At 49.2% G+C, this 10,793-nt stretch overlaps 1 protein-coding gene across 4 annotated transcripts; it reads left to right on the forward strand.

Moving 5' to 3' along the window:
- The first annotated feature begins 3,759 nt into the window (after positions 1-3,759).
- Positions 3,760-10,403, forward strand: ING1 (inhibitor of growth family member 1). 4 transcript variants are annotated; one of them, XM_031045575.2, is made up of 3 exons: positions 7,364-7,777; positions 8,590-8,674; positions 8,766-10,403. In XM_031045575.2, exon 3 carries the CDS (start codon positions 8,837-8,839, stop codon positions 9,467-9,469), a length of 633 nt encoding a protein of 210 aa, XP_030901435.1. In that variant the 5' UTR covers positions 7,364-7,777; positions 8,590-8,674; positions 8,766-8,836; the 3' UTR covers positions 9,470-10,403. The 4 variants fall into 4 exon arrangements, with proteins under 4 accessions (XP_005145304.1, XP_030901437.1, XP_030901435.1 ...); XM_005145247.3 differs by lacking the exons at positions 7,364-7,777; positions 8,590-8,674 and adding an exon at positions 3,760-4,206; XM_031045577.2 differs by lacking the exons at positions 7,364-7,777; positions 8,590-8,674 and adding an exon at positions 5,713-5,734.
- Positions 10,404-10,793: the final 390 nt, after the last annotated feature.

A 10,793-nucleotide genomic window follows, 5' to 3' on the forward strand; every position in this document is an offset into this window, starting at 1 on the left:
CATTAGAAGAAATAACTGATTTGATTTATCTGTACCTATGAAGTATAATCACTAACAATGAGAACACAGTCTTTCCTAATAAAGAGAGACGCAGTTGTAGTAGATTATGTAGTATTTCATGTAGCAATATTCAACTAAGGCAGAGAAAGAGACAAGAGGCAGACAGAATTCCTTGTATCAGCAGCATCTGCATTTGTGGAACAGGTTTGGAGGTTTTAGGATTTTATGTTCCTCATATTAAGAATCCTGATATTTATGCTTATGAGCTAGAACCACCATATTTATTAGAACATTTATACATGAAGTATATAACATTATACACATACACACAGTTTGTATGTTACACAGTAGTTGTGCCAGTTGTTGATCTGGTTATATGTTCCCCTGATTCCCATTACTGTGAGTTTAGATCTTTGGTAAGGTAGCAGCTTCAAAAAGCTTTTGAAAACCCCAGAGATTCAGGATTCTTGTAATTGCAGCAAAGGGATTTGTAAGCAGGAAGAGGGAAGTTAGATACTCTATCTGCCCATGAAGCACAGAAAATGGGAAGAAAATGAAGCCCACAATGTCTTCTTTCTTCAATGCATAACCATCATTCCTTACATTTCTACTTGTGAATGCTCCACCACAGTAAGAAATAGGTCCCTAATATGAAAAGAGAACTGAGACACCATTCAAAATCTCCCATCTTTCATCTATTGCAGTTCAGAGGCAAGAGGCCAAAATAAAAAGCAAGCAGAAGAGGAGAAGCAGAGATGGGCAATGGGGCATCAGCACCACATTTTCCACAACTTTCCAACCTGGAGATGTATGCATACACCTGATTCCCACACACAGAGTTTCCTAAATGTATGGCTGACATGCTGCTGAGCCTAGAGGGCTGTACAGAGAACAAGTATTTCTGGGTACAGGCGCATTTGATTACAGCACTGCACAAAACACTGAACTGTGAAAGGGGACCTTAAAAGTGTACACTAAATGCATTCTCAGGTGAGCTCAGTCCTATCCTTTCCCTAGGACTTGTGCAAAGCCCAATGATGTTTTATTTCTGTTGCTCTGCAGGCAACATATGAGAGGCTAATAGAGGAAGATCCAGCAGACAGCGCTTTTAAGAGGCAGATGATATCCAGGTCTCTATCCTCAGCGCATCCAAGCCTATCAATACTTTTTGAGCAGCCACACTTAAGAGCTGTGTCTTCCTATTTCCTTTTGTCTATAAGGATGAGGGACAGAAGTTCTTGTTTAGTAAATTAGCAGGTACTTTTACAAACTGATTTCTTATTTGTATGTGTAATTACTACCATGTGTCTGGAAGGGTGGTTAACTTTTCTGTAAAAATTACTCTTTTTGAGGCTTATTTGAATTCAGATTTTTGCCTCTATTGAGTCATAATTATTGGGTTTGGTTCTTACACTAGCCAGGGGACTGTTAGCTACTTTTAATTGCTGACAGTGGCTCAGCTTCTTCAAGGCAAGGGTGAAACAGGCTCTAACTACCAAGGTGGTGCCAACAATTTAGAAAAGGTGTTCCTGGGCTAGCCTTGCTATTACACAACTCCCTGTCAATGTCACCGTACACCAGAGCACACAGATCCAGAAACACTGGCTTGGAGCACTGCCTAGATGATGTAGTACTCGTCATAATTCACCAACGTAAGATCTCAGGTTTCCGAGGTGTACAATGCAGCAACTCACAGATACAGAAAATGAGGGGAAGAGAACTTACAGGTACCTTCAAAAAACGAGCAACTGCCCTCTGAAATCTGCCCAAAGCAGTGGGGCACAGCCAGTTCAAAATAGGCTTAGTCTATGGTATAGTCTCCACTCCTCAGATGTATTTCAGTGCCTAAATCCCACAGGAGGAATCAACAAATAAATCAGCCTGTGGTCCCCAAAACCCAACTTCGACCGTTCGGACACCAAGTTGATGACAGCTGCAGAAATACTTAAACGGGGTTAAGATGCTGCGATCTAGTTAGGCTGTTGTTCCCTCTGCTCCCTACAAGAAGCAGCAGAACATCAACAAACGACTGTACCAGCAGGTCTGAGCGTTTAGAAATGATGACTCAGTCTCCCCTAATTAGGGGATTGCCAGTGACGTTTAAAACAAATAAATAAATAAATAGGCAAGAAAGCGCGCGTTGCTTTGCTTTACTTTGCCCGGGTAGATTTTCCAGACCCGCCTCTTCCCGCTCCTCGCTACCCGACACCACCTATCCTGAAGGAACCGGGTGTATGTTCGGCGGGCTCTGAGAGTTTCCCGAGAGGAAACCTGAGGTAAATGCGAACGCACTTCCCTCCCTAACAACCGACGGGATGAAATCGCCGACGCTGACAACCCCACTCCAGCCTCCTCAGCCACCGCTCAGCACCCGCCCCCCCCCTCCGTCGCCAGAAAGCGCCTTACGGGCGAGACCAGAGCCCCATCGCCGGACAGGGTGAACGGGGCGGGCTGAGCCAGCTACCATCCAGGCTGACTGAGCTCAACCCCAGTCACTCCCACAAGCGTCGCTAACCCTTCCCTCACCGCCGCCGCTAGTGCAAGTGAAAGAGCTCCGCCACCGACCCGCCCGCCGTGGTGCAGGGCCCACTGGGAAACGTAGGCGAATACGGCGCGCTAACTGACGGCGCCATTTTCTTCTCGCGCTGCCTAGAGTGCGCACGCGCGGGGACTCCTCTCCCCCCCCTCCCCACACGTTACCGCCCCTTGTGCCGCGGCCGGTATCCCGGGCAGCGTTGGCACGGCGGCGCCCGGCCCGCCCTCCCTCCCTTCTGGCGGGGATTGGCAGAGCGAGCTGCGGGGCGGGACACGAAGGAAGAGGCAATTGGCTGGAGCGGGTGTCGCCCGCCGTTGGAGATGATTGATGCGGTTGCCTGCTGAGGAGGAAGGCCGTGTTTCAGCTCAGCGGCCGGCGGCGCAGATAGCGCCGTGGCGTCGCAGTTACCAGTGCTACCCCATCGTCCTGTCCCTCCCAGGGAAGCCCTGGCAATAATTCTTGTGTGTGAAAAGCGAGAGACTCCTCAAAAGTCTGTGCCCAACCGCAAAAGCATCCAACTTGCCCCGCTAGCCTGCCCCCCGCTCCCCCTCAGCCTTCCCGCCGGCCGCTCTCTTCACTCAGAACGTCCGCGCAACTTCACCGGAGCTTCCGCCTCCCTCCCTGCCTCCTTCCCTTCTCCTCTCCCCGGCCAGGCTGCTCGCCGAGGGGGCTTCCTCCCCACCGAGCCGCCTGCTCCCCTCGCTACGACCGCATCCCCACAGCCTTTCCTCCCCAAACGTGAGTAAGGGGAGGAGGGACGATGAATATGCAGAGGAGTGCTGGCCCCGCCGCGGTTCCGGGAGGGGGATGGGGTGTATCTGTGTGTGTGTGTCCGTGTGTGCGGTGAGTGTGCCTCAGTGTGTGTGTGTGTATACAGCGCTGGGAGGGGTGCGCATGCGCCGTGCGTGGCGGGGCTGAATGTTTCCCAAGTGTTTGAAACTGGTATTTGGGTTTTCCACGTTGGATCAAGTGCGGCGTATAGGAGAGAGGAGTGCTGCGTTAATATCGCCGGGGAGCAGCGGCGGCGGCGGTGAGGAGGAGAACGGGAAAAGGGGGGAGCGGAGGAGAAGCGGAGCAGAGCGGCGCTGGCGCATGCAGAGGGGCTGCCGCCGCTCCTGACAGACACTTTGCAGAGCACATTTTGTTTCCAGATTGTTTCGGAGGAGCTGGTTTAAGCCCCTCTCCTTTCTCCTCCTCCTCCCCCCCCCCCCCCCCCTTCACACACACAAATCCCTCTGATTGTTCCTACCACCTCCTTCGTGAATTACCCACAACGACAGCCATTCAATCAGCTGCTGCTGGCTGTAGGGGACTGGCGGAGGGTGTGTGTGTGTGTCTCTCCCTCTGTTTCGCACAAGAGGAGTCAGATGTAGCTTCCCTCGGTTTTTTGGGGGAGCTACAGAGAGAGGTGGGCAGGGAGTGAGCCGTTCAGCGGGGGTTACCGGCTGTGGAGGGAGCAGCACTTGCTCTCACACGGACACGGACAGAGAGGTGTGGAGAAGATTTTTTTTTTCCTCCCCTTTGCCGGATGAAAATGTTGAGTCCTGCAAACGGAGACCAGCTTCACCTAGTGAACTATGTGGAGGATTATCTGGACTCCATCGAGTCTATGCCCTTCGATCTGCAGAGAAATGTCTCCTTGATGAGGGAAATTGACGCCAAATATCAAGGTAAGTGCTTTCTCTGTGTGTCCGTGTGTATGGTGTGGGGCTCGGGGAAGGGGGGGGAGGAGGGTGTCTTTCCCTTTCTTCAGAGCTGAGCCTCGGCTCCGCTTGCCCCTCTGCACCCCACAGGGATGGTAGTTTTATTTTGGGGAGGTGAAAGGAGGGAGAAAGCCTGGAGGAGAGATCCGAGGAGGGAGAGGGGCTGATCTGCAGCGTTAGCTCTTGTCATGGGGCGGAACAAAAGGTCTCCAGCTTCTCTTATTAAGCAAGGACTCTGCTTTTCTGTGTAAATTGCCGGCCAAGAAGGCGGGGGCAGGGAAGTGGGGTGTGCGGTGCACAAAGAGGGGCCGTCCCCGGCCGCGGGGCTGAGGTGGAAGGGTTTCGGGGTACGGAAGAAAGTGCTGGGTGGACAGAGAGGGAGAGATTACAGCACAACATTTAGGAATGTACAGTATTCATTATGGCTGTAGTAGGGGAGAGAGGCAGCTAGTGAGGGAGGGAGGGAAGGAAAGAGGGAGGGAAGGAGAGATGAGAGAGGGGGGTTAGGCGAGAGTGGGGGGCAGGGTGCGCTTTCTTCGCTCCCTCCTCGGTGCCTTTCGTTTCACCCCGCGAAACTGCCCCTCTCCGTGGGGCGGGGGGGACAAGGGACTGCCGTGTGCTGTGTCTGTGTGGGGGGACACGGCGGGTATACGGATGTGGTGGAGGCTGAACTGCCCCTTCCCTTCCTTCCTCCCTCCCCTCCCGCGCTACCGGCACTCGGGGCACGCCGTCCCCGTGCCCCACGGGCGGAGGGAGGGAAGGGGAAGCCGGTTTGTGCGGGGCTCGGGGCAGCTTTGTCAGTTGCTTGCCAGTGTCTGCTCGGGAAGGGGAAGGGCTAGGGCTCTACTCGATGCCGCCGGCAGCGGTGACAGCCGGGGTGCCAGGCGGGGAGGACCCCTTCTCCCCCGGCCTGCGAGCCACCCTGCATGTGGCCTTAAGGGCGGCCGCCGGGCTGCGAGTCCTGTCCTTTCCACCGGCCGCTCGACGCGTAGCCCGGCAGCTCCCGGGGGAGGGGGCAGTCAGTGAATTCCCGGGGGGCTAGAGCTGGCGGGGCAGGGATGAAGAGAGGGCAGGGCGGGCAGCGCAGTTCTGACGCGGCCCGAGAAAACACCATCAACAGCAGCGGGCACCTCCGCGCTTTGCTGGGGAAGCGGCGTCGCTGCGGCTTTTATCAACGCCCCTCTTTAGCATTGCGCGGCGCGCCCCGCCCCCGGCGGAGCTGATTGGCGAGGAGCCTCCCACCGGCCGGCCTCGGCCCTGCCCCTCACGCCCATTGGTCCTCCAACGGGCTGTTCCGCCTTTGCGCCCCGCCTCCGTGTGACGTTCGGAGAGGCAACTTTTCTGTGGGGTTGATTTGAATAGCTCGGCTTGCCCCGCCCCGCGCGTTCTGATTGGCTGGGGCGGCTGCAGCGGGCAGGCCAACCTTGGGCTTTCGGAATGTGATTGACGTGGGCCCGGGGAGCGGGGGCGCCGCTCCTCCCGCCTCCCCTTGCTTGTGAGTGGCGCGGCGGGGCTAGAGGGGGCGGGCGCAAGCTGGCTCTGCCGGCTCTGATTGACTGTTTGGGGTTCTTCTCGTTCTTTCTGCCTCCGATTGGGAACACTGGGCTAGCAGGGGCGGGCTCTCCCCGCCGACGGCTCTTATTGGCTGCTGCCCGCCGTCTCCTCCCCCGCTTCCCCTGGCTCCCTGCTATGCTGCCAACCGGGGGACGCGCAGCCGGTTTCCTGCCGGAGAACAATAGCTATACCGTCACTTCCGGGGCGGCTCCGCCATGCTGGTTGCTAGGAGAAGGCGGTGGCTACCTTGGCCCGGTGGGATGCAGCAGCGGCCCGGCTGGGCGCGCGGTGGCTGCCTTGCATTAGGACTGTTAGGGCTTGTAGCGCCGTAATGGTAGAGCCTGACGCCCTCCCTTCCCTGGGCGGCCGAGCACGCCGGTTGCAGGGGGGCGGGGAGGGGGCCGGGCCCGCCCCAGCTCGGGGTTGTCCGCTGCCTTCCGTGTCCCGCTGGTGTCCCTCCCGTGTCTCTGGTTGGGGAGACCGCTGCGGGTAGTTTCTAGCCAGCCGGGAGGCGGCGGCGGAGGGCGGGCGTCACTTCGTGTCTTCCGGCCCCCCTGACCACTGGAGTGCATCGCGCCTCCGCTGGCCCCTCGGCTGCCCCATTCTGGCCGCTCAGTACGCATGCGGCCGTTGTGGTGGGGTCCCAGCCCCGGTGAGGGAGCTGTCCGGGAATAAAGCTTTCGCAACGTGCGGCACCGTCTGTTTTTTGTCTGTTTAATGGCGTTTGCGGTGTTGGGGGTGTGCGTGCACAGCTAGGGAACAATTGCGTAACACGCAGATCGCGCTAAACTCCGCTCACTGGTCCTCGTTTTGCAGCACGCCGGGAGAAAGAGGCTTTTTGGGTTTCCTATAAAGGCGGTCTCTCCTGGGCGGGCGACTTAAGGCGAGCCTGCCTGTGTGAGGGGCGGTGGTGCAATCCTCCCCCTCCAGGCTATAGTAAACAGCTGTCGATCCTTTTCCTTATAGCTTGAGTAACGTGATTGTGAAAGTGATGATAGGCATCCCTTTCTGTTTGTCCGCGTTTATGAGCAGGCACATCCCGCACCGCATCATACATACTGAACGTGTTAGCGCCGAGGAACGTGCTCGTAAGGCTTTGCAGAAGTCAAAATCGTTGCAGTTAACTGTTTCTCCTGCGTAATAGGAGGTGCTGTGGTGTTAACGTGTATATGCAATACTAGAGCTGAAGTTTTCATAACCCCTAACTGAAGTCATTAGTTATTTTGTGGTAGTGAGAGAGTATTCTTTATGAAAGATACCTACCTACCAGATTCAAATGAGTTAAACTGGTAACATCAGTCACGTGCCAAAGCTTAGAACACAAAACTTACATTTCAGCCCTCGAAAATAGTTAACTCTAGACTTTTAGTCTTTCTTAATGTTTAACCTGTACACTTGGGATGCTTTTTTCTGGTGGCGGGTTTTTTTGTGTGTTTTTTTTTTTTTGTTTGTTTGTTTGTTTGTTTGTTTTCTTTGGGGTTTTCTTGTAGTTAGAAAAAAAAGGCATTTGATTAAGGTATTTAATAATATATTGAAATACTAAAGTTGGTCAGATCGGTAATTTTGCAGTACCAGCTGACAGGTTGTGCTTAACTGATGTGAGTAGCATAGGCTGCAGCTCTAAAAGCTAAATAAAACTTGGCATGAACTTTCCATGTCTTCACTAGAAATTAGGAGCACGGGTGTTCAGAAAATCTGCTCAGGCAAGATAAAACCTAAATCACAGGAAGACCATTAGTTGCATATGTATCACATTCTCTTAGAAGAAAATATTTTTAAAAGTTGTGGTAATGCCATTTGCATGTGTAAGAGATCTTTGCTTCTGCAAAGAGAATTGAGGTTAGATTTTATATGTTGATGTATTTTGCTTCTCTAGGGCAGAATCTTCTAACCTGTGAGAAACGGAAAAAAATCAAAGAAAAGAGATGCAGGAAAAACATCCTACACGATTTTAAGGACTTAATATGGAGATGCTGAGTGTCCTGTATGTTTGAGTTGTTTTAAGTGTTGTAGTGAAACTCAAAAACATCTGCTTAAAAATAGAATTCTAGAACTGTTCTTGAAACTTGAAACACTTTTGAATACTGTTCTTTCATATAAACAACATTGGAACAATCCTTGAGGTGCAGTTCAAGATCTAACGTATTTTCAATGTTAGCATTTTAAGCTGGAAGCTCTAGCTGCTCCAGTTGTTGCATATAATCTTTAATAGCATTTTCTAACTTTTTGTTTCCTTCTCTGCAGTAAATATGTAATGAAGATTGTATATCTGTATTGTAAAAGTAAGCAACAGGTATTTTACAGAAAGTGTAGGGAGGAAATCACATAGACATCTTGGATATTCTGATCCTAATTCTGTAGTCCTGGGGATTTAAGTGGCCTCACTTTTTTCAGCAACTCAGCAGTTTATATGAAACTTGCCATAGCTTGGTCTTCAGCCCCATGTATTTAGAGGTTTTTCTTGTATCAGCTGTCAAGTGTGATAGTGATTGTTAAGTAACACAGCATCTGATTCTACACTGGTTTGTGCTCGCTTTCTCTCCCACTCTCAGTCATTCACTAAAAATGTTAATGCTGTTGTACAGAAAATGTCCAGGAAAAAGAGCCCAATCAATTAATTTCCCCTCTAATGTTACAGTTAATGTTGGAACTTTCTGTGGGGAGCATGTGTGCATATTTTAATTAGTTAATTTTAATTACTGCTAAATTTGAAGGGAAGAGTTTTCAGTGTGTATAAAATGGTATTTAGTCACTATTTTTTTTCCCTAAATCAGCGTTTGCATCCTATTCCTGCAGGACCGACCAGACAAACGTAACCCACTGGAGTCATCAGCCACTTGTCAGATATCAGCTTCAGGGAATTTTTGTGCATTACAAAAAGGTGTTGCTTCATGGAAGGAAAAATACGGGAAGGCTTTGTTTTGCCATTATCTCTGTTGAAAATACTTACAGTTTTTATTTCTTCCTTGCAGAGATTCTGAAGGACCTGGATGATTACTATGAAAAATTTAAACGAGAGACAGATGCCGTGCAGAAGAGGAGAATGTTGCACTGCATCCAGAGAGCCTTGATTCGGAGTCAGGAACTGGGGGATGAGAAGATCCAAATCGTCAGTCAGATGGTGGAGCTCGTTGAGAACAGAACAAGGCAAGTGGACAGCCACGTGGAACTGTTTGAGACTTGTCAAGAGACTAATGACACCACTGGAAACAGCGGGAAAGCCAGCCAAGATAAGTCAAAGAACGAGACAATCACGCAGGCTGAAAAGCCCAACAACAAGAGGTCGAGGAGGCAAAGGAACAACGAGAATCGAGAAAATGCCTCAAATAATCATGATCATGATGACATCACTTCAGGAACTCCTAAGGAGAAGAAAGCAAAGACGTCCAAGAAGAAGAAACGATCTAAGGCAAAAGCAGAGAGGGAAGCTTCTCCCCCTGACCTTCCTATTGACCCTAACGAGCCAACATATTGCTTGTGCAACCAAGTCTCCTATGGAGAAATGATAGGATGCGATAATGATGAGTGCCCCATTGAGTGGTTTCACTTTTCCTGTGTGGGACTCAACCACAAACCAAAGGGCAAATGGTACTGCCCCAAATGTAGAGGAGAAAACGAGAAAACTATGGACAAGGCATTGGAGAAGTCTAAAAAAGAAAGGGCCTACAACAGGTAGTTTGTAGACTTTTCAACACGAATAAACAACAGAACCACCAAACCAGTGTATTTATTGTCAGTGTCACCTTTGTTGAGGTGAAAGGATTGTAAAATGTATATTTTTAAAGGAGGTTTAAAACTGAACCATTCCTGTTACAGGGACGGCAATAAGCAATTTTGGTTTTCATTTGGTAAACTGTAACAAGAATGTGGTCTGTGGACCAATGTATTCCAAAAGTAAAGTTATAAGAGTTTAAACTGAGTATGTGGATGGGTCTTAAAAGATAAATTAATACTCTTTTTGTTTCTCTTTTCTTTCAGTGCTGGCAGCACTCTACCCATTAAAATTTTGATGACAAATAACTCTGCAATGTAATTTTGTTTTCTTTGATGAAAAATATTATTTACCTTTTGGCCAAAATTGTTAAACGGTTTAGCAATCTGGTTGTGTCTGAATAAAGCTGCAATACATTAAAAATATAACTTCTTTCAATGATAAGCAGTGCGAGAGCAAATAGAAGGAGGGTAAAATTTGGTTCCTGCTACAAAGTGTCAGAATAACAGTTCAATAGCAAGAGTTTAAATAGGCTTAGAGGATTATTTTTAAAAAAGAAATACAAGTTAATGGTTAAATTTTAAACAACAAATATTTTATATGCTGGCCAAATACCACAAGGGCCATTTTAAAATTATTGAATATGTTTTATATTTAACCAGGAAGTGGTTTAGTAATGAGACTTCACATAAATGAAGCTTTATACTGTCACAGATAGTAGTGTAGCAATCCTTAATTTGTTTAAGTTGTATAAATGTACATTTTAAAGTGGAGTTGCACTTACTGTATTATACTTGGAAATGCAGCCAAATGCCATTGTGTAACCAATGCGCATTTCCTGCTGTATGTATGAAAATTGTACAGCTGTGATATTAAGAAATAAATGAAACAACTTTGACAGTTTGCTTCTTTAGCAATCCTGTTTAATGATCATTCATATAGCTTAAGAAAAAAAGAAATTTGTCTTTAACCTCAGCAGCTCCAGCAAGCTGCTGCTTGGAAGCCTGAAACTGTTGTAGTGGTAACCAAATTGTGGTTGTGATAAGGAATCTTCATAGACCATGTGGCCAGCAAGGTTGTAGAAGAGCCAAAACATTTAATTTTCCATCTAGGTCCACTCTTTTTGTGTTTGCAGTCACTCTCAGACCCAGGCATTTCTCTGAAATGGTGGTTGTGCTCAGTTGTTTTCATGCTCTTTATATTACGCGCATAAAACGTTCCATGTTTGTTACCAGCAGGAAGATCTTTTGTATTACAGCATTTTCAAAGTGTTATTGCAGCTATTCCA

Source organism: Melopsittacus undulatus, chromosome 2, assembly GCF_012275295.1.
Source record: "Melopsittacus undulatus isolate bMelUnd1 chromosome 2, bMelUnd1.mat.Z, whole genome shotgun sequence".
NCBI lineage: Eukaryota > Metazoa > Chordata > Aves > Psittaciformes > Psittaculidae > Melopsittacus > Melopsittacus undulatus.